This window comes from Cnephaeus nilssonii, assembly GCF_951640355.1.
Source record: "Cnephaeus nilssonii genome assembly, chromosome: 11".
NCBI lineage: Eukaryota > Metazoa > Chordata > Mammalia > Chiroptera > Vespertilionidae > Cnephaeus > Cnephaeus nilssonii.
Window position 1 is genome coordinate 67,868,097 of NC_137082.1, and position 24,212 is coordinate 67,892,308.

General features: G+C 44.7%; 1 protein-coding gene across 3 annotated transcripts in view; it reads right to left on the reverse strand.

Annotated features, from left to right (window-relative positions):
- The window catches only part of EYA2 (EYA transcriptional coactivator and phosphatase 2), a gene marked incomplete at its 5' end in the record, with an annotated part of 144,635 nt that overhangs the window by 102,701 nt on the left and 17,722 nt on the right, over positions 1–24,212 (reverse strand). For all 3 annotated transcript variants that reach the window (XM_079783315.1, XM_079783314.1, XM_079783313.1), the window contains one exon: positions 20,746–20,862. In XM_079783315.1, coding sequence (XP_079639441.1) covers positions 20,746–20,862 — 117 coding nt within the window. The remainder of the gene's footprint in view (positions 1–20,745; positions 20,863–24,212) is intronic.

Here is a 24,212-nt window from a genome sequence, read left to right on the forward strand (position 1 = left end):
ACGGAACAGAGACTGGAGGGACACAGCTACAAGCCAAAGCACCCCGGGAGCCCTCGGAAGCGGGAGGAAGCAGGAGGGAATCCTTCCCTACAGCCTTCCGAGGGAGCCTGGCCCGGCTGCACCTCGATTTCACACTTCTGGCTGTTGGAACTGAGAGAGAATACATTTTTGTTGTTTTAAGCGACCTGGTGTGCAGTAATTTGCGACAGCAGCCCAAGAAAGTAAGACAGAACCCGAGTCCCATTCTGTCCCTCCCCTTGGCATCATCTCTTCCCTCCCCGACCCTCGTTACCTCCACTCCAGCCACGCTGGCCCCTTTGCAGCTCCTCAGGCACGCAAGTGCACAGCCCCCTTTGCAGGTGCTGTTCCTTCTGCCCGGAATGCCCTTCCCCAAGGGTACCCTTCCTTTCCTTTGGTCTTTGCTCACCTTCTCAGCGAGGCTTTCCCGATCTCCCACTCCTACCTCAAATAGGAGATGGTCTGTACCAGCTTCTAATCTCCTCCTCTACTCTATTTTTCTATACGAATCCATCGCTGTCCAAAACACTCAGGACAGAGAATCTCATTTACTGTCTATCTCTCCTGTGAGTATGTGGGCTCTGCGAGGGTGGCGTTTCTATGTGTCGTCACTGCTGTGACCCCAAACCTGGGGCAGGGTGACTACTACGAACAAATGTTTGTTGACCGATGAGTGAGCGAGTGTGGTGAGAAGAGCCCTGGAACCTGTGACTATGTTGGTTCACGTGGCAAAAGGGAATTAAGGTTGCTGATTAGCTGACCCCAAAATAGGGGGAGCATCCTGGGTTATCCAGGTGGGCACCATGTTACCACTTAAAAGTGGACAAGGAAGTCAGGAGAGAGTCAGAGACGATGTGACCACAGAAGGTCAGAGTGATGAAATGTGAGCAGGGCTTGACCCACCGTTGCTGGCTCTGAAGATGGAGGAAGGGGCCATGAGCCAAGGAATGTGGGTGTCTCCAGAAACTGGAAAAGGAAAGGAAACACATTCTCCCCTAGAGCCTCCAGCAGGAACGCAGCCCTCTGACACCATGGTTTTAGCTCAGGGAGACCATGTTCGATTTTGGAGCTCCGGAACTGTAACATAAATTTGTGCTGTTTTAAGCCATTGATTTTGTGGTGATTTGTTGCAGCAGTCACAGAAAACTAATAGACTAATACTCATCAACAATAAGAATACCCAGGAAATGTGGTGTTTCCTCTGTGTCATGATCTAGTCTTGCTTCCTTCACCTGAGTCCCAGTCTTAATCCTGGTTCCGTCACTTCCCAGCTTTGTGATCTTTCTTCCTTGGAGCCTCAGCTTTCTCCTCTGTCAAATGGCAATGAACTTGCTACTAGCACTTCAGTGAGGACGGAGGGAGTGAATGCGGGCAAAGTGCTCAGCGTGGCGCCTGGCCCTGGAAACCCTCATCCTGTGTTAACTGCTTTCATGATGATTCAGCACCTGCCACCGAACTGGCCACTGATTCCCGGTGCCATGAGGAGGTTGGTAGTCACTCAATATTTATCAAACAAAGGCTGGCTATCAGGACACACGATTAGAGTCACCGCCCCAGGGTTCTGAGCTGCCATTAGAAGAGAACAGAGACACACGCTGGCAAGGCATCCATTATGAAATTGTTCCCCCTTGGGGAGGGGGTGGCGGGTGGTGGCAGACAGAAGGGGCCGGTTTTAAAACAATAAAGTCAATTTGGTACGGTCTGCTTCAGTGTTTTGAGATCTTTGAAAGAGATATTGTGTGGCTATGGGAGGGGGTGGTCAGGGAGGGGGTTGTATTTATACTGTAAAGAGCGAGCCCTGACCTTTGCTGGCAGCGGCCTCTCCTCGGTGAACTTGCAGGGGTCTGGACTGCCTTTGCCGCCACAGTCTTAGACTGAGACTAATGCAAGCCAGCTGAGCGGTGGGGCCTTGACCGACCTCTTTTGCTTGGGTGGTTTCAGTTTTTGCAGAGCCCAGCTATCTCAGGGACAGAACACAGCCCTCAGCCCCAAGCCTCTTGCTGCTCACGTAGGGACCCCTGGGTGGGTGATACTGTGGGTTGAACTGTGTCCCCCGAAAAGGCATGCTCAACTCTTAACCCCTGCTACCTGTGAATGTGACCTTATTTAGAGATGGGGTCTTTGCAGATGTCATCTAGTTAAGATGAGGTCATACTGGGTTAGGGTGAGACCTAATCCACTGACTGGTGTCCTTATAAGAAGAGGGAGATTTGGGCACAGCACAGAGGGAGGATGCCATGTGAAGACTAAGGCAGGCGTTGGGATGCCAAGGGTTGCCAGCAGCCAACAGGAGCTGGGAGAGAGGCATGGAGCACCTTCTCTCTCAGAGCCTCCAGCAGGAACCAACCTGCCATACCTTGATTCAAACTTCTATTCTCCAGAACTGGGAGACAACACACTTATATTCCTGAAAGGCATCCAGTTAGTGCAGTGGTTCTCAACCTTTCTAATGCCGCGACCCTTTAATACAGTTCCTCATGTTGTGGTGACCCCCAACCATAAAATTATTTTCGTTGCTACTTCATAACTGTAATTTTGCTACTGTTAATGAATCGTAATGTAAATATCTGTGTTTTCCGATGGTCTTAGGCGACCCTCCTAGCGGTTCTCAACCTGTGGGTCGCGACCCTGCTAGCGGTTCATTAACAGTAGCAAAATTACAGTTATGAAGTAGCAACGAAAATAATTTTATGGTTGGGGGTCACCACAACATGAGGAACTGTATTAAAGGGTCGTGGCATTAAAAAGGTTGAGAACCACTGACTGTTAGTGGTACCTTATTACGGCAGCCCTAGGAAACTGATACAGGCGATCGTGTTGACCTGCTGGTATTTATCAGTTTTCTTTCCAACTCTGGTGGGCACAGGACCATGGACACAAGGGCAGCCTGGCCTCTAAATGGCAAAATTCAGGAATGCCTCCTGGCCCTGCCACTGGGAAGCTGGGCCACCCAGGCAGAGCGTGTCCCCTCTCTGAGTCGCCACGTCCACATCTACGCAAAGAAGACATCGACTAGGGTCGTGTATCCAGACTTTACTCACCTCCCGACCCCCTATGTTCCTGCCATACCTTCAAACCACCTGTACTATTATTTTACTTAATACTCCTCTTAAATCGTCTTCAGATTGACTCACAGTTTTGTAAAATTTAGCTTTTCCCTAAACCATAATATCTATAAAATCACTCCTTGTTTTTACTTAAATAAATTTGAGAAGATTTTACCTCACTATTGTAAAGAGAAAAATCAATACCACTCGCCATCAATAATAAAAACATAAAAATAAAAAAATACATAAGAAACAAATGTTTACCATTCTAGCTAAATACTGCTGCCCGCCTAAGGCCCTAAACCTGGGTTCTTCCTCTCTTTTTGTTCAAGATAAATATTTGCAGGGATCAGGAGGCACTAAAGACATACTAACACTAAATAAGACGCCTATTTGCTTTATTATCGAATCAGAAAGCCTGAAAGAGAATAGAAAGAGACGTAACTTCTTCACTATGTGGACCAACGACTTTCATTGCCACTTTCATGTACCTTGTAAAATAATCTCTGTGCCAATAAATCAGTCAGGAGAGGTTATAATGTGCTGTGATAACAAACATCGTCAATATTTCAGGGGCTTAAATACAATCAAAGTAGATTCTCCCTTCATGCTGTATGTCCACACTCTGCTCATTGGAGTCACTCAGGGGCACCCAAGACACCCCCCTTCCAATCTGAACATGTTAGAGATCTTAAAGGGTCTCGTGTTGGCTGCTGAATGCCCTGGCCTGGAAGTGACATGGTCATTTCTACTCTCAACTCAGGGGTCAGCACTAATCAATTGCTCCTCCCCCACCACCCTGCCCAGCCACAAGAAAGAGCCAAAAATGCAATCCTTCCACTCTAGGTCATTTTGGGTCAAAGTAGGGACTCACCCAGACCTAGGGATGAGTTGACATAAATCAATCCATATCAGGAGTTGGCAAACTTGGTCTGTGAGCTGGCCACTTCCTTGTGTACATGAAGTTTTCCTGGAACACAGTCACGCCATTGGTGCCTATACTGCCTATGGCAGTGTTCATGGTATAATGGCAAAGCTGAGTAGTTGTGACAGAGACTGTATGGCCTGCAAAGCCTCAAAATATTTCCTCTTTGGTTCTTTTCAGAAAAAGCTTGCTGACCCATGTCCTAGGAGATCCCTTCCATCCCTTCTATAAGTACAGTTCCAGAATCTTGAGTTATATCTGGTTTTGACATTTGATTTTTCTTGACCTCTATTCCTTTAACCTTGAGGGATTAAAAATACTCCAAGGACCTGAGTCTCAGCTAACATCAAAGACAACTTCTCAAAAAAGTATCACAGAATTCTTCAAACACAATGGCACATGTTTAACAAGCACATACTATATGTCAGAGACTATTCTGTGTAGTTCATAGACACTTAACCCTTTCATCTTTACAATCCTATGAGTAGGGACCACTGCTGTCCTTCTAGCTGAAGAAGCTGAGGCACAGAAAGGCTAAGTAACTTGACCAAGAACACACAGCTTGTAAGGGGCAAAGCTGGAATCGAGATCTTGGCAGTTGGGGTCCAGAGGCCACACAGTCACTTGACCACTGTTTGGCTTTGCTTGAGACCAAAGTCAGAGCACTACCAGTTAATGCTATTAATAGTGACTACAACACCTACCATATCTAGCAAACTCTCAGAACCTATATAGAGGATGAGAAAATCTCCCCCCAAAAAGTTCAGGTGTGAATGTTCCCCTCTGTTCTGTTTCTCCATAGCAACTCTATATATTGAGACTGTTTTATAGAGATTCAACAAGACTTAAAAATGGCTCTCCTTATCGGGAAAAGCCATCTCCATTAATGAGCTCATTGGTAGACAGAAGGGACTAAACATTGGCCATCTACTGCTCCGGTCTACCCACCGTGTATTCCAATTTTGTCTTGCCCCAGGGGTGGGCATGTGACTCAGGTGGGACCAGTCAAGATCCCTTACCACAGGGCTGGTTGAAGAACCAATCAGAGATCTTGTATGGAATTTTTGACACTGGATCTGGGGGAGAGGAGCCTCTTTTCCGCTGGGTTTCAAGAACATGCAGAAGGCCCTAGGGGTAGCTGGCACGACTGTGGAGAACATGAAAACCCAGAGAGTCTCACTGATACACCCAAACTCACACAGCAGTTAGTGGTAGACCAGGCCTAAACCCTCTCCGGGCATGAGTTCTATAAGCTCCATGCATTCTCCCTGGCTAGGGTGTGTCCTGTGAATCCGTGGCCACCCTGGATTATGCTGTGGTCCTAGCATAACTGTTAGTGGTGTTCCCTTTCATACTGAAAATATGTCCAGGTTTGAACAATAAGTTATGTGGTCACTCCAACTATTACACTACTCAAAAAAATAATATTTTTTTCCTTCATTTTAACTTAATCATTTACATTTCATTCAAAAAAAGCCAGAAACTTAAGGGCAGTTTACCAAGTTACATTTTTAAAAAAATGTTTTTTATTTTTATTGATTTTAGAGATAGAAGAAGGGAGAAGGAGAGAGAGTGAAACATTGATGTGAGAGAAAAACATCCATCGGCTGCCTCCTGTATACTCCCCACAGGGGATTGAGCCCACAAACTGGGCATGTGTCCTGACTGGGAATCCAACTAGCGACCTCTCAGTGCACAAGATGATACCCAACCAACTGAGTCACACCAGCCAGGGCCCAAGTTACATTTTAATATATGTTCTCAAGAAGGAGAAACTAGCCAAACATGTCACAATAATGTGAATACAAATATACTCTTTGTGGCATCATCTATTAGACCAGGGGCAGCGAACAATTTCTGTGAAGGGCCAGATAGTAAATATTTTAGGTTTTTCAGGCCATGAGTTCTCTGTTGCAACTACTCAACTCTACAATATTGTCTCATACCATAGACAATATGTAGCAGCTGTAGACAATATGAACATGAATGGGTGTGGTGGTCCTGATAAAACTTTATTTATAAATAGAGGCTGCCAATTGGTCAGCTGTAGTTTGCTGACTCCTCTATGAGATGGAAAAAGCTGGTAACTCCTTAAGTGCCCATCTTTATGTGATTTGTTAAATAAATTATGGCATACCGATTCAATGGAGGTCATTCCAAAGCAGGTTTCCAAAGGAAGTTCATTGAGATGAGAAAACACACATAACATTTAAAACCCACAAAATCTAAATTCATGGATTCAACATAATCTAATTTTGCTCCAGACTATACATATGCTAAATTAAAGACATAAAGGGAACTGGTAGAACCAAAGATAAACCGAAATAGCTTAACTGAATGGTGGGAGTACAGATTACTAATAAAAATTCCTTTACTGTACTTTTATGGTACTTTCCAATGATTCCACAATGAACATATACTTGTAAGGTGGAGCAGAAAGAAATGATTAAAGAAAATTCAGCCTTCTCATTACAAGCTATCACCAGAAAAGACCCTATAGGTCAATTTGTCCAGAGTCTCAAACTGTAGGTCACGACCCAGGAGTGGGAGCATATCAATTTGTGTCCTGACCAGCAATGCTTTAAATGGAATAGGACTGTGTTTTGTTTCCTTTTTTTTCCCCTTCAGTGACACAGAAGAGAAACTATCAGGGTACAGAACTATAGAGTAGTTTTTTCCCCCCCTGTATAACCTTTGTAACTGATTGTGCACGCAAATATCCGCACATTGGGTGTGACTGCCTGTGAGGTAAAATTTATTTCCTAGTTGTGGACTGTGATCAAATAAGATTGAAAGACACTGATTTCTAGTCCAACTCTCTCATTCTACAGATGGTACAGCCGAGTCTCAGAGAGAGGATATGTTATACCTGACATTGTTTTGTGCTGGGCAAACACCAGAAGATGAGCCCCCTGCCCCCTTTTAAGAACCTGCCCCAACCTTCCAGGCCAGGGCAATGGGCCAGCCCTTCCAATGTGCGGTATCACATGTCCACATGATTAATGACCCCATGGCAGGTCACAAGGCACGAGAGAAGCTAAATCCTCAGCAACAGCAGATTCTAAAAATCTGGGCCCCCACGGTCACAAATCCCACCCTCCCCATGGTGGAGTCCTCCTATGCATCTTTTTAGCCCCATCCTCATTTTGGTCCCAGGGGTCTGAAAGGAGACCAGTCAGAGAAGCCTGGAGAATTTAAAGGTCAGGCAGCTGATTGGGGCCCAAATGCAGCAGCAGCTGGGATGGCCCTGGGCTATGTATGGCTTTGGGGGTTGCACAATCCTTTTCAGCGGCCAGTGCTTGGAGACTGCAATTTAGGGCGGGAGTGGCAGAGACGGCAGGTCTGGGGAGACATGGCGAGGCTTGCTGAAGGTGGAAGGGGCCTCTGGTTGAGATAAATACACAGAGGTGCGGATCCCAGTACAAAGTAGCAGGGACAGCAAATGGCCCAACAACCGAAGTTCCAGTGCAGCAACCAATATCCCTGGTAGCAACTATACTGTGGGGCAGACGCGGTACAGAGATGGTGAGCTTCGGAAGAGCTAAAAATAGTGAGACATTGGAAACAAGCTGATTGTCCTTCCGAAGGAGAATGGCTAAATAGCCAACACTAATGAAGAGCCCTGACTAATCTAGGCACTGTCCTAAAAACCCAGGTACATATCACCTGGTATCCAGCTCTCCAAGAGCCCACGAGGTCGGCTACTCCCATAGACCCCATTTCACAGATGAGAAAATCAAGTCTCAGAGATGCTATTTGCTTAAAGTCACACAGCCAGCAAGTGCTGGTGCTGGGATTCAAACCCAGTGGTCGGCTTTCTCTATGGAGTACTAGCAGCCAGAAAATAGAATAAGGGTTTATTTGAACTGACTTTGAAAGATCTCCAATATATGTTACGTATTTAGTGAAAAGATACAAAAGGCAATTTTTAAAACAAGATGCACAGCAAGATCTTATTTGCTAAAAAAGAACAACTTTCCAGTTGTGGGAGGAAACACACACCCACACCCACGCGCGTGTGCGTGCGCACACAGAGAAATTACAGAAAGGCACACACTAATATTACATACGTGATTTAAAAGAAATACATAAAAAATGTAAAAGCAGTACAAAAAGGCAGGGGGGTTGGGGTCTGAAGTTTAAGCCTGGGGCCTGTGGACACTGTTGAATATGAAATAATGCAGGTAGAGAGCACCCTACCAGGAGGGAATCAGAAAAATTCCCAGCAAATTCCCTCATTCCTCTTTACTTACTGAACTTTCAGGAGCAGAAAAAGTGAGATTTGCTTTAAGGGCGCAAATGATGTACCCCACAGTCTGACTGTGGCTTCTCTCTAGCAAAGATGGATTTGTAGTATCTGTTTGTCTGTCTGTGTCTCTCTCCTAACAAATGGCTTCCAGCCTGCGGCTGTCTCTTCCCTCCCCTCGCTGCCCACCCCTTCATTATCGCTTTCAATTCCTGAGCAGAAGGCCACTGCCCCGGGCTGGAGGCAGTTCTGTTCTCCACTCTTATCTCTAAAGAGTTACCCTGGTGGGCCTGTACCTCCAATAGGACCCTCCATACCAGTGTCTGCAGTTTTTGTTTTTTGGTTCCTTGCTGTTTTCTTTTTCTCACTCTTCTCTCTGACCCCAACATATCCTGATTATCAGAGAGATTTTTCATGTAACATTTTCAACAAATTTTGCAGACATACACCTTGGTATGAGCTTAGTTCCTATTTCACTGACGTGCTAGAAATAAAAATGAAAGCAAATAACACCAGAGTGACAACATCAAAGCCCTTCTCTGGGTCTTTGTTCCTTTGGGAATGAAAAGATAAAGATGATTCTAGAATTCTTTGGACCTAGTCGGCCCTGGCGAGTGTTGTTACAGGCAAGCTCTGTGAATGTTGGCTCCATTGTGCCCACAAGAAGGACTGGAGGGAAGGGGGAGCCAAGGATGGGGTGGTCCCTGCCTCTGCGAGACTTCCTCCTGGTCTCCTTGCATCTTCCATGACCCCCAGATAGTTCACTCGCCCCACCGCAGCCAACGGGTCTTTCTAAAATGCAAACCAGATCGCCCTCCCTGTTTTGAAACCCCTGATGGCTGCTGGTGCTCTCAAGACAAAATCCAAATGTCCCTCATGGTCATAGGCTCTGCGAGGTCTGCCTCACCCGCCCTCCACCTCTCTTCCCCCTGTGGCCAGCTGCTCAGCCTCCTGTCTGCCAGGAACACGCATGGCACATGGCTGCTTTTCTTAATTTGCATGTCATCAGTTCCGCCGTCACCAGCTCAAAGACCCTGCCCACCACCCAAACTAGACCCCCCTTCCTCAGTTTCTCTCTGCTACACCTCCCTGTTTATTTTCCTAAGCGCACTCCTCACTCCTGGCATCATGTTAACATCCTCTCATTTCCTTGCTCACTGTCATGGACTGAAGTGTGCCCTACCCCCCTATTCCTATGTTAAAGTCCTAACCCCCAATGTGAAAAGGTATCCTTATAAGAAGAGAGATAACCTCTCTCTCTCTCTCTCTCTCTCTCTCTCTCTCTCTGGTGCAGAGTAAAGGTCATGTGCAGACACAGTGAGAAGGTCTTTAAACTAGGAAGAGAGCTCTCACAGGAAATGGAATCTACTGGACACTCGGTGTTGCACTTCCAGCCTCCTGCATTGTGAGCAAATACATTTCTGTTGTTCAAGCCACCCCGTCTATGGCATTTTGTTATGGCAGCTAGACTGGGCTAATGTATTGTCTTTGTCCTCTCATGGGGATATACATTCCATAAAGACAGGGCTTGACTATCAGTTCAGGGCTGTAGGACCTGCACCTAGCATGCTGCATGGAACAGAGCTGGTGCTCATGAGTGTCTGCTGAGTGAATGACAGATTGCCACACATTGATAACAATCGTTATGATGCCATTCTGGCCCCGAGGTCCCTCTGCCCTAGAAATATGGATAAAAGTCATGGCTGGCCATCACGGTCACCGGGGAGTTATAATGTGGCTCTTTTACCTCCTTGCACCCTATCTTTAATGTGTTAACCTCTATCTCTTCCCTGTTGCTTTTTAGTTTCTCTTAAACTGACGTAATAAACCATGTTATCCAAGTATCTTAATTTGTTTGTGAGCTGTAGCCCCATGACCTCCGGGATTACATGTCCCTGGAGGCCATTCTGGGTGATTTCCCGAGGACACCACCAGCACTGTCCATAGAAGGATGTCTGTCTTTTGTGTGGAATCTACCAAGAGCTATTTCCCCGATGGAAAGCCACGTTGCTGACGGCCACACTGCTGGTAGTGTCTGTGTTGTCCACACAGCCATGTTCTTGTGAGTCTTCACATGCGTGTGTCTATTTCATTATATAACCTAGTATGGTCATACCTGGGTAGTTACATGTTCTAAAATATAGTTTATAAGCTCCTTCATTTTACAGTAATAGCATCCTTTTTGACTTTTTACAAATATGCATAAGTAGATTAAATTATATCTGAATTAAATTTCAAGGTAGTAGAGGGACTCTAGAGATAGCCACCTTCTCCCTGTGTCCTCATGTGTGCAGGAGGAGAGCTCTCTTGCTCTTCCTCTTCTTATGAGGACATCAATCCCTAATCTAACCCTAATGACCTTCCCAAACCCCTTGTCCAAATACGATCACATTGGGGTCAGGACTTCAGCATATGGGTTTTAGGAGAACACATTCAGCCCATCACACCTGCTAGTTAACCTCCCTACCCCAGCAGTAACCAGGCTATGAGTTGGCTTTGAGTTACTCTTTAGAGTTGTGCTGCCCAATATGGCAGCCACTAGCCACATTCACATTTAAATTATAATTAATTAAAATTAAACACCACGAATAATTCAATTCCTCAGTCGCACTACCCACATTTCAATGCTCGGTAGCCACACGTGGCTAATGGCTACATATTGGACAGCGCAGATGTAGAACATTGCCATCATCACCGAAAGGCCCACAGAAAGTGCTGCCTTAGTGAGCTGCTTACTAAACACCCTCAAAACTAACTCAGTCTCCCCAGCTGTTTTCATGGATCATCTCCTGTGGCTTCTGGAGATGGGGGCGACCAAATCAAACTTGTTATATAACCAGAAAAAATAAGACCATTCATTTAACCTCTGTATGTCCTAAATCCAAAAGACTTCAGCTCGAGCAGGAAGCAGCAAGCCTGCCAGCACACACGAAGGTGACAGGAAGGTGACCACCAGGGAGGAGGTGTTGCATGGCGCAAGAGTGCTGACATGTCAGAAAACCTCACCCACGTCATCGTGTGCAGAAGAGTTGCTGATTCACACCAGGAAACCGGACGTCAGTCCAGGAACCCGCAGGATGCCAAGCCTGGCTCCTGTCTTGACCGACATAGTGAGACCAGACAGACGTAGCCTGCTCAGAACTGGCTGGGCCAGGACAGCCTGAAATTTACGGCTGCCAAGAAGAAATAGGGAAATAATCTACTTTACCAGGAGGCCACTGGGTTCCAAGGCAGCTCTAACCACACCCACCATTCAAGCCCTCCTGGCCATGCCTCACTGATGAGGTAAGCCAGAGGTGAGGACCAAAAAGAGCGAGCTATCTGGCTTCCCAAGTCACCACTTGGGAAGTAATTTTCTCCTTCCATTGCTGGTCTCATGAACTGTGGTTCAGTTAAGAAAACATGGCCCTGGCTGGGTAGGTATGTTGGTTAGAGCATTGTCCTGATACGCCAAGGTTATGGGTTCAATACACAGTCATGGCACATACAAGAATCCACCAATGAATGCATAAATAAGTGGGAAAATGAATTGTCCTCTCCCCCCCCCCCCAAAAAAAAATCAATTTAAAAAATTGGAAAAAAAAATGGAACCACATTGCAAGATAAAGGCATAAGATCAATCCTACACACGTTCAATCAGTTGCCAATATTATAAAAGAATGAGATTTTACATTAAAATATAGTCTTGAGGATTACCTTGAAAATGGAAAGATTTGGCCTCTCTGGGGCTCCATTCTAGGGTAACACCGGTTCCCCAACCCTGATGGGCCGGATTCTCCAGTTTGCCATGGCCCCCCTCCTCCCCTGTAACATCAGATCTCCTCACTTCTCTCTTTTATTTAGAAGAATAACATCCCAGAGCAGGTTCAATCCATAGAACTGTAGAATCATTTTTAAAAGAGTAACAATTTGTTTCTGGTTTGATATGAGAATATTTATTCACAGTTTGCCACTTGTTTTTTGTTTCATTTGATTGTTTTTGCTGTTCTGACTTTACTTCTGGTGTTCTTTGCTATGCAAAAAAAAAAATCTATAGTCTGTCCATCTTTTCATTGAGGACTTTTGGATTTCTGAGTCATGGCTGGAAAAGCCTTTTCCACTCCAAGGTTATAAAAATTTTGCACATTCTCTTTCTAGTACTTTTATGATTTTACTTTTGACATTTAAACTGTTGGTCCATTTGGATTTTTTTCTGGTGTACAGTAATAGGAGTAGGTCTATTTTTCATCCCAGATGGCCAACAAGTTATTCCAACTCCATTCATTGAATATTTCACCTTTCCCCACTGATTTAGATGCCATCTACCTTATTTTCTAAATTCCCTGATATGTTTATCTCTTTCAGTATCATATTCTCCTGTTAGTCAAGCAGTCTGTTCATACATTAGAACCACACTGTTTTGATTATTGTAGCTTTATCATATGTTTGGATATTGGTTTGCCTTGCACCTCATCACTCCCCTTTGGCATCATTTTCCAAATCTAATCTCCTAGTTCACAGAAAAGGTAACACAAATTGTCAAATATCTAAAAAGACAATCAGCTTTGTATCACATTTACTAATTAGTGTTACACTGAGATGCTGTTTTTCATGCATCAGATTGGCAAAAATTCCAATAATGAGAAGATGGGGTTGATGAAGCAGGCACATTCAGACAATGCTGGTGGGTGTTTAAATCAGTAGACTCCATATGGAGGTCACCTGGAGCTATCTACCAAATTTAATATCGACTTTCCCTTGACCCTGAACTCCACTTCTGTTACATTACACAGAAGACTTAACTTTAAAAAGGAGCTGAAGGTATCTTAATGGAAGGGGGTTCAAGGACAATGGGGGTGCTAAATGATAAAAATAAGGGCAAAATGTACAAAGATTGGGGGAACTGCAAAATAAGTTCTTCAAACACAGAGCATGTGGCCACACTGAGGTCAGAGGAAGAACACAGGGCACCAGGAACAGAATGGAATTCCTGCAAGGTTGGTTTCCTCACCTGTGTTGTGCATTTTGCAGTCACTGTATGGACTGAAAAGCACGCGAATGAACCAGTGCAGCATTGCTTCTTCTTTTGGTCAAGACTGAGTCCGGGCACTGGCTTTACCCTCTCCCATGAAATAATTTAAAACTAGGTTTCCAAGACATTGGGCATCAGACAATGAAAGACAGTGATGCTTGAGAGAAGGGAAACGAGTCTTGAGCCGTATGACTGCCCCGATGTGGAAAGTCCCTAGGGAGGGGACCCAGGTGGTGCCCAGCGGCCTCTGAATTGAGGAGATGGAGCTGCCAGTCCAAGGAGGCCAAAGTGGAGAGAATGAGCTGAGCAGAGTGCCAGAAAAAAGGGAGCGGCACTGTGGGAGACATTTCCCTTGGGAGTACTGATTAGCACATACCTGTAAGGAAATGACCCAAGGCTGGAAGAGAACCACCTCAAAAGAGTAGAACAATCCTCAGAGCTCATAATAAAGTCTCAGATTTGTACTCCTTTCTTCTCTGACCACAGCTACATAAAACTGAGAGTTCAGTTCCTATTCCCACCAGCCAGAGTGGAAACCTCATAATTCATGGAGCACTGGGTAGAATACTCAGAAAGGCTCCCTCTCTAGTGGGAAAGACTGGTTAGGTCGAGAGAGCTGTAGACTAAATGCTGCTCTGCTCTCCCTAACAAAGCTTAAAGCAAGACCTGAAAGACTCGAATTATTTCCATGTAACTTAACTGCATCCCAGAACAAAGCTCAAGAATAGTTATAGGAATATAAAAATGTCCAGCACCCAACAAGGTAAAATTCACAATGTCTGGCATCCAATCAAAACTTAACAGGCATGCAAAGAAGCAAGAAAATATGACCTATAGGAGAAAAATCAATGAAAACGAACCCAGAAATGACACAGAATTAGTAGCTAAGCAACTTAAAACAGTTACTATAACTATATTCTGTTTGTTCAAGGAGCCAGAGGAATGACAGGACAGACATGGAAGGTATTTTTTAAAAGTCCCAAATCAAGCTTGTAGAGGTTAGAACTATGTCTGAGATGAAAACTTCCTAGGATGTAATTAGCATCAGAGCAGATACAGCGGAAGAAAAAATTAGTGAACTTGAAGACATGAGGGTGTGTGTGTGTGTGTGTGTGTGTGTGTGTGTGTGTGTGTAATATTTGAAGAAACAACAGCTGAAAAATTTCCAAATATGATGAAAACTATAAACTCACAGATCTAAGCTCAATGAACCCAAAACCCTACAGTCGTGAAGAAGACTACACCAAGGCAATTAAAATTAAACTGCTTAAAATCAGTGATCAGGAAGAAATCTTAAAAGCAAGTGAATCAATTCACCCTCAGAATTATACTGGTATCATTACCTTACTTATGACTCACGTATGAGTTAATTATTGTCATAGGAACATGCAATATAATAGATTGTGTACATGTTTGCTTCTATTTGCAAAAGGAAACTCTGGATGGATCCATGGAACCTGGTTCAAGTGCTGAACCGCTTGGGGTTTGGGAACTGAGTGGATGTGGGATGAAGATGAGAAAGCGATGTCTGTAGCTGTGTAAGTAGGTAAATGTATAACCTTGCTCAAAACACTTATATAAAAGAAGAGTAACTTTAAATGTATCTTTTCGTTCTTATTACAAAAGGAAAATATATCATCAGGAAGGGAAGAAGGGAGTGATGACTAATGGGCATGGGGTTTCCTTTCGGGTAATGAAAAGGTTGTGGCATTAGACAGTGGTGATGGTTGCATCGCTTTGTAAGTATAGCAAAACCACTGACTTGTACACTAAAAGGATGAATGTTATGGTATGTGAATTGTATCTCATAAAAAATAAATTAAAAAAATACAGAAAAAAGGAATACATACATGTTCACCATGAAAAAATTAGAGAATCAAAGAATTTTAACATAGCCTGGCCAGTGTGGCTCAGTCGTTGAGCACTGACCTATGAACTAGGAGGTCATGGTTCGATTACCAGTCAGCACACATGCTGGGTTGCGGGCTGGTCCTCAGTGGGGGGTGTGCAGGAGGCAGACAATCAATGATTCTCTCTCATCATTGATGTTTCTATCTCTCTCTCCCTCTCCCTTCCTCTGTGAATTAATAAAAATGCACTAAAAATAATTTTAACATAGGAAGAAGCCTAAAGATCACTGCAGTCAGGCCTTCCCTGTGAGTGCGGAACATTCATTTGGTGAGAGGGTCCCTGTTTCAAATCCACCTGGGAAAATCGACTACTGAATTCCATTCCTGGAGAGACACAGGCACGTCAGTCTGCAGGAGCTCTGAAAGTCCTGCAGCAAAGACATCTATTCAACTTTGAGCCACACGCTATTTACCAAATGTACTTGATGTATCTGACCATGCCCTTCTCTGACCTGTTTATTTTTTCAGTGAGCATTAGAGCTGTGAAACACAGATCGTGAGAGTTCAGTGACTTGTCCAAGGCCACACAGATTTTGCGTGCCAGAGATGGCGCTAGATTTCATAAATCTGACACAAACTGGCTTTGGAAGTCTCAGGCTGAGTTCACTTGGCTTATAAATCCCTTCACTGGCCTCGTCATTTTCCTACACGTCCTCGAATCCCGTACTTCTGTATTGCTCCTGAATGGCTCACCTTGGGTTCTGAGCTTTAGCATTCATGTTCCCTGGTTTTTTGGTAAATACAAAAGGGATTTCCATGGAAGAGGGCTCCCAGTATGTTTAAGTCCCTCTAAAATGAGGAGTTTATCCTGATTCAACAGTCTCAGGTTTGGATTCCTCTTCTCTGACCACAGCTACTTAAAACTAAGAGTTCAGGGAAGAGAAGTGAATATGGGAAGAACACAGACCATCAGACATGAAATTAGAATAACAATAAAATAATAATATCTGTAGAGTACTTAGTTTATGGCAGGTGGTGTTCTTTTTAAAAATATATATTTTATTGATTTTTTACAGAGAGGAAGGGAGAGGGATAGAGAGTTAGAAACATCAGTGAGAGAGAGACATCGATCAGCTGCCTCCTGCACACCTCCCACTGGGGATGTGCCCGCAACCAAGGTACATGCCCTTGACCGGAATCAAACCTGGGACCTTTCAGTCCACAGGCCGACACTCTATCCACTGAGCCAAACCAGTTAGGGTGGTGGTGTTCTTAACACTTCACAACCATTAACTCATTTAATTATTCAGCACCCCATGCATTAATATCCCCATTTTATAGGGGGAAAACTGAGGTAATAGTAAGTAACTTGGCTCAATGTCACATTGCATAACTGGGAAGTTAACTCAGTCTGACTTGAGAGTTACTGCTTTTAACTACCATGTTACGAAAGGAGCAATAAAAAGGACAACCAGGCTTTATAGCTTCATCTGAGGTGCCCAAGAATCATTCCATTTAGTCCTCCTGGTAGTCCCATTAGGCCAACTCTCCTGCTATGATGCCAATCCCACAGATGAGGAAACTGAGGCACAGAGAAGTCAAGAGCCTCACCCAAGAGCCATGGTGTGTGGGACAGAGCAGGACTGACTGCAGCCAGGTCCAGCGCTCTTAGCCTCTTACAACACACTCTCAAGATGGCTTTTTTCTCCTCTTTTTATTTTTTTTTAAATTTTTTAATATATTTTATTGATTTTTTACAGAGAGGAAGAGAGAGAGGGACAGAGAGTTAGAAACATCGATGAGAGAGAAACATCGATCAGCTGCCTCCTGCACACCCCCCACTGGGGATGTGCCCGCAACCAAGGTACATGCCCTTGACCGGAATCGAACCCGGGACCCTTCAGTCCGCAGGCCGACGCTCCATCCACTGAGCCAAACCGGTTTTGGCTTTTTCTCCTCTTTTTAATCTTTGTGGTCATTTCTGTGAACAGCAGTGTTTTAGCAGGAGAAGCCAAAAAGAAACAACAACAAAAACCAAACCCATAAGAAATACATTTCAGCTATAAAAACCCTTGGGTGAACTTCAAAAAGAAAATAAACAATCATGCAAAGGCTGGGCGAATGTTGTGAACTTTTCTCCTTTACGTTTATTGTACATTCGGTGGAGAGGCAGTGTTATCCAAACAGATACAGATCTCAAACCAGGGCCTTGAGGGGTGATGGCTCTGCAGAAGTTTCTGAGATTTGGTATAAGACCGAGGGATAGGCCTTGGGCTTACCTAATGGCTTGCCCTGTGACTATACATAAGCCACTCTGTTGCAGTGCCTCAGTTTACTCATCTGTAAAATGATGGGGTGGTCCTTACTTAGGTTCTTTTGCTTCTACGAAATTATAATTTTAATTTTTAGAAAAGAAAGACCCATTTTAGCTTCTAAGCATGGACTAATTTAACTCCAAGTCAATGCTTTCGGGCCTAAAATTGAGTCTCAGCCTCCCTCTTCATTTCCTCAACCCCGGTCTTCCATTCTGAAATGCGCACAGAGTAGTTGGGAGAGTTTATTTCTCCTCTGGAGCAACTTGGAAAAAAAAAGTTAATAGGAAGCACATGGGCATGGTGTGTGAGCGTTCTGTGTGTTTGTGTTTGAAAAAAATACTTCAGGAGGAATATGTCAGGCTTGCAAAATGCCTGGGCTGTCTCAAGAGCGGTTTATGGCCATTAGCATTAGACTGAAGGCACTTAATTGGGACAAAGTCCAGCTGTTGCTGTAGCCTTTCTGGCATCTTGGCCATAAGGAAGATTAAGAAAATAACCTGGATTATTCTCATGGCGGGGCAGGTGAGAAAGAGCAAGATGTCTTTTTTTCCATTTGTGAGGGGTTGGCGGGGATGGTGGTGGTGGTGGGGTGGGGTGTAGGCCAGGCTAACCCATGGAGAATCATCTCCTAGAAGAATCTATAAGAGTTAGAGGGCAGGATGGTGTGGTGGTTATCCTCCTGGGCTCTGGAGTGCAATTGCCTGGCTTCAAATCCCACCACCACAGCCATGTGACCTTGGCCAAGTTACTTTGCCATTTTGTAGCTCAGTTTCTCCACCTGTAAGAATGGGATCATGATAGAACCTATGTCATCGGCCTATTGGGAAGACGAAGGGGAATGGCGTATATGCAGAGCTTAGGAGTCCCGAAGGAGTTTTGGAAATAACACTAGGAGGATCAGCATGGGCTCCAAAATTCCAGAAACCCGAGTCAGAATCCCAGCTCGGAACACTTGGGCTCTGTGATCTCAGGCAAGTCACCTCTCCTCTCTGAGCCTCATTTTCATCATCTGTAAAGCAGAGCTGATGGTGCCCACCTCTCATGGTTGCTGTAAGGACCAGAGGGGAAATAACATTATTCTTGTGCCTGCTTCACCTTCTAACCTCATTTCCCTTACTCACTATGCCAAGATTCATGAGTCTGCTCTGGAGTCCTTCAACAATGAGAGCCTTTTCCTACCTCAGGGCCTTTGGTGGTGGGGTGGGGTGTAGGCCAGGCTAACCCATGGAGAATCATCTGTCCCCTCTTCCTGGGCTGTCCTGTCTCCAGCTGCTCACATGGTTGGATCTTTTTTATCACTCAGGTCTCCCTCACCACCTGAGTAATGTCCATCACCAATCCCCAACTCATTGCCCATCACACTGCCCTGTTTTTTTTGTCTTTTACAAGCTTTACCAATATTTTTAGCCACCTATTTATTTGTTAATTGATTATTGCCTGTCCTTCTCCTTGAGAGAATTGTCTTTGTTGACTGCTGTACCCTCAAGGGTGCCAGGCATACAGCTGGTGCTCAGTAATAGAGAATGATGAGTGGATGGGGAGCCATGCTTATATAACTTAACTCACGTATTACACAGCAGGGTGGGGAGGGGCTACCAGACTCGGGGAGGGTGGACTATGTTTGCTATTCAACCTCTGCAGCCTTAGATGCCCAAGGCAGTAAGTTCTGTTGCTATTGGCAAAGCTGGAAAAAAACAAAAAACTGGCTTGAGATTGGCCCAAATGCAAGTTCAAGTTTAGTGTCTTCACAAACCTTTATTATTGAGATTGGTACCACAATTCACTCTGCACTTAGAGAAGGTCCCAGCAGTTTGTACCCTTCAAGGGAACTCAGAAAGGCCACTGTGGGATGACAGAGGTGACAACAGAGGAAGAGGAGGTAGGGCAGTACCATGACGAAAAGCATGGGCTTTGGAGTTGGGATTCTACCAGACCACCAAGAGACCCGATTCAGTCTGTTTCCCGTTGCATTTGTAGATCAGTCATTCCCTCGATGTCTCAGTTTCCTCTCCTGGAAAATGGGAACAATACCAGCACCAATGCTTTCGAGTGTCATGAAGACTGTATCAGATGACCCAGCAACATCAGGTGGCATGTGGTGTCTGGCCAATGTCAGCTGATGGTGTCACCAGCAGTCTGCTGCAGACTTTTACATGGAAGTATTCCAAGTGCTGGGCATCAGTGCTCAGCGCCTGTTTCTCCTACATACTCCTATGATTATTTGCTGAATTTTCACAATGATTTTACCTAAAAGGCTGGACTTGACATCCATTTTAAAGAATGTAAAATGACAATATATTCAAATAGTTTTTAAAGAGAAAAGTACAATCAGTCATTAGTCCACCACCTTGTCATTACCTCTTCAGGTTTGCACATAACTTTTCAGACCCTTGGTGGTCATTTTCACCAGCTTTCATGAAGGAAAAAACACTGGGATGAAGATCTCCAAAAGTACTGCCACCAGCCCTCTGTTCCATGCATCAGCCCTAACATGCTCCCAATGGTGGATTGGAGAAGAGAAGAGGCCCATTGGGGGTAAAAGAGTGGAGGTGGACACAGGAGAATCTCGTAGGCCAGTTTCTTGGCCTATTTGAGGAGGGAGTTATGCACTGGAGTTCTTTCTTCTCCTCTGAAGGCCACCTTATGGGGATGCAGCCTTCAACCTCCTGCTGAAATAGCTCCTTTACTTGCCTGGCCACTATTCCCACCACCCAGCTCTTCTCTGAGTGTGCAGTGAACTTCCTGTCTATCACACTTAAAATCAAAGCCAACAGCCCTCAAGGCCTGTGTGACTCAGCTCTGCCTTCTCTCCAAAACTCTCTCCTCCTATGTCCCCGACTCTGCTCCAGCCTTGCTGGTCTTAGTTCTGTGCCTCAAAGATGCCAAGACATTTCCCTCCGTACAGCGTTTGCACTGACTTTTCCCTCTCCCTGGAATGCTCTTCCCCTAGGTCTGCACATAGCTGGCTCCACTCACCCTTTGGGTTTTTGTCCAACAAAGAGTCTTTCCTGATGACTCTACCTAAAGTTTCATATCCAGTGTCTCTTGACCCCCCACACAAGTGCTCATCACTCCCTATCCAAACACCACACTTATTTGCTTCTATTTGCACTCAACTCCTTCCAAATTAGCCGGTTTATTTGTTCCTTTGCTTAGTATCAGTTTCTATGAGGGCAGATCTCATATCTGTTCTGTCCACCACTGTAACTCCACTACTTTAAATAGATCCTGGCACATAGTAGGTACTCAAATCTGCTGAATAAATGAATGAATGACACCCAACTCAGGCAATGCCTTGGAGAGGGCAGGGAGGGGCCGCAGCGCCACACTGACCGTGCATCTGGTAGGTGTATGGGCTCTGTCCGGTGGGTGGGGTGCTGAAGCTGGAGCCATAGCTGAGGAATCCACTCTGGCCGGGGGAATGGTTCAAGCTGTCTTCTGTCTTGATGCCTTGGAAGGAAGAAGAAGAAGCACCAGGGACACGGGATTAGGATGCTACCTTGTCACCCGCAGAAGAGCTACTGAGTCAAGATAGCGTGCAAGTTTATCCGCTTCCAAACCAGGAGTTGCAAACTGTTGGCTTGTGAACCAAAGTTAGTCTACAGACATATTTTGCTAAGCCTGCATATTTTTAAGGAAAATCTGAATTTGTTTTTGTTTAAAAATCAGGAGGATTTCACCCCAAAATCTGGACTTATGCTTTCTCTTGAACAATGGGATGGTGCTATGCCTGTGTTCCCATGTGACAACAAGCTACCAGAGGCTTCCTGGATTGTGTACCCAGGTCACCCCGGATCCTGTGCTGTCTCTGAGACAATGAGGCTGGTTTTAAGGTGCTATATTTTGCACATGTGGCCAGCTTCCTGCTTCCTGCCTGGCTCTGAAGGAAGTGAGTTTACAACCCCCTACTCTATGGAGCAGCACACTTTATGGTTTAAAGTTCATCAGGAGTTTGGGTGAAGGTGTTAAATGAATCAGCCTTCCTCTATAATGATGATTCCACTTAACCCTAAGACACATTCTCTGTTTTTTTGTTTTTTGTCTTGGAGGAGGGGGTGGTGATGCTTATCCAAAGGCCACAGTTACAAATCTCCCTTCTGTTTTGGCCAAACTCTGACATCTTCTCCAAACTACAGGCTCCAATCCCATGAACAACTGGCTGGGGAAGGGACTGTATCAAGGGAGGGGGGCCAATCCACTATCAAAAGCCCAGATATTGTATTTTCATTGAAAATGTAATAAACTTTGATTAGATTTGTCTATCTTATAGGTGTAAAATAGTACTTTGATACTATTTAAATGTGTGTTTTTAAAAGAACATTTCTCGTTCTGGGGATGGTTTTAATAATTGTGGTTTCCCCCCTTCTCACCCATTCACTCCCATAAATGAAGAGAATGCTTAGAGGGGTAAAATGATTCCTTGGTGACTAGGACTAGGTTTCTCTTTATGAAATAATATACTGATACTTGCCAGCAGGGTTGTCAGGAGATTAAAGGAAGGGGAAATAATAAACAGATCAGGCTCTGAATGAGGGACTTAGCAACACACATCTCTTTCATTCTCACAACACTCCCACGGAACAGGCAGTATTGCTTTTCCCATTCTAAAGATGTGGAAACTGAGGTTCAGAAAGCCAGGCTACTCAACAGGGTCTTACAATTGGCCAATCATTCTTAAGTCAAGGTTCTTTTGCTGCATCTCAATAATGGGTGTGAAAGGATTTTAGGCAATAGATGGTATAGGACTTCAGGAGCAATCATGGTAACAGCAACAAGCAGTATTACAGGAACTTTCTTTTGCTCAGTCTGATAAGAAGGTTAATGGTGTATAGTGTACCTGGAGTCAAATCTAAACTCCTTGGGTGGCTCCAAGGTCCTACATGAGCTCTGCTCACCACGCTCCCTCGCTCACTCTTCTCAAACTGTGTGCTCATTTGTTTTAGTGGCCAGATGGAAATCCAAAGTATGAATACTACTGTTTATTCAGCCAGTCCCCTGATGATGGACTCTAGGTGGATTCTAATTTTCTTACTATCACCACCTGTGACAGAATGGACATGCCTCCTCACACAGTGTTAGAATGCTTGTCTAGCTTGGATATGAGAAGTGGAATTGCTGAGTCCAAGAGCATGCACATTTTTCATTTTAAATAGATACAGAAAAAACTGCGAGAATATGCTCATTCATTCATTAATTGCACAAACATGCAAACATTCATTCCACAAACGCACACCAGGGTTGCAAACTATGGCCCATGGGCCAAATGTGACTTCCTGCCTGTTTTCATAAACCACATTCTATTGAAACACAGACATATCCATTCACTTGTGCATTATCTGGCACTTTCAAGCTACAATGATAGAGTCCAGTAGTTTTAATACTGTAGGGCCTGCAAAGCCAAAATTCACTGTCAGGCTTTTTTACAGAAAAAGTTTGCTGGGCCCCCATGGCACACAAAGAAACGATAAACAGAGGAATGATAAACATCAATTCCAGGGCTGTGAGTATCTCTTAGAAGAAAGGGACAGAGCCTCCCTTTACATTTTATTTTTTAAGTTAGATGGCCAGTTTATATGGGTATCTGTAGTGTGACTCTTTATGCTTTTACATATGTCCTCGAATGTTGCATAATCAATTGAGAAAAAGACTCAATACTCCTAATCTCCTTGCCTCTAGTTTATTCAATTGTGTTATTTCCCCAGCAACTACTTAAATAAAGGTAATAATGCTAGTTGCCAAGGAGCATAAGGAAAGTTTCCTAACACGATTCAACAAGGTTTCTCTAGACAGTGAGCAAACACTGCTTGCTCAAGCACAGGCATATGTGAAGGGCAATGGCTTTTCATCCCACCTGTCATTATTCAGTGACAAGGACATTCCAGGTGTACATAGCAGCCTGGCTTCTACGCGCTGATTGAGCATTTTCCGTGGGCCAGGCCCTGTGAGCTAAGCCCTTCATGTAGGTCAGGGGTTGGCAAACTATGGTCCAATGGCCAAATCTGGCCCACTGCCTGCTTGTGTCAATAAAATTTTATTGGAACACACACTCATTACATACTGTCCGTCTGCTTTCACGCTCCAGTGGCAGAGTTGAGTGGTTGTGACCAAGCCTGTGTAGGCCACAAAGCCGAAACTATTCACTATCTGGCCCTTTACAGAAAAAGTAGCCAGGCCCCGATGCAGATGATCTCATTGCATCTTCACAGCAACCGCAAGAAGGCCAGACGTGGTTTGGCTCCACTGTATGAACGACGAAACTCACCCAGGGCCTCAGGACCAGCAAGGGGCAGCGGTGGGGTGTGAGCCCAGGACGTGTGTGCTCCCACCACCTATGCTGTGCTGTCAGAGAACAGACTCTCTGAAAGTAACTGAAGCCATACAATGACTTTGAACCAAATTAATTTCCCCCTGATGCCATGTTTTGTCTGGGAACAGGAGTGGGTTTCTCTTTTGTGCTGAAAAATAATATGGCTTCATTTTTCTTGGCCGTCGGCCAGGCGGGTAACTTACGTGTGACTGTATCACAAGTCTAGCACAGGAGGGACAGAAAGTTAAAAGTGGTGCCCACACCTGTTGGCCAAGGTCTGTCACAGGTAATCCCCCAGGATTTATGGAATGCACACTCTGGCAACGAAGCTTGGTCTTGGACTTCTGAGCCAGGCTGTCTGGATTTAATTCCACCTCTGCTACCGACCTGGGTCACCTTGGGAGTTATTAATTCCACCTCTCTGAGATCCCACTATTTATCCCTCAAAAGGGGATAATGGGGGGACCTTCCTTGTAGGGTTAAGGAATTAGTG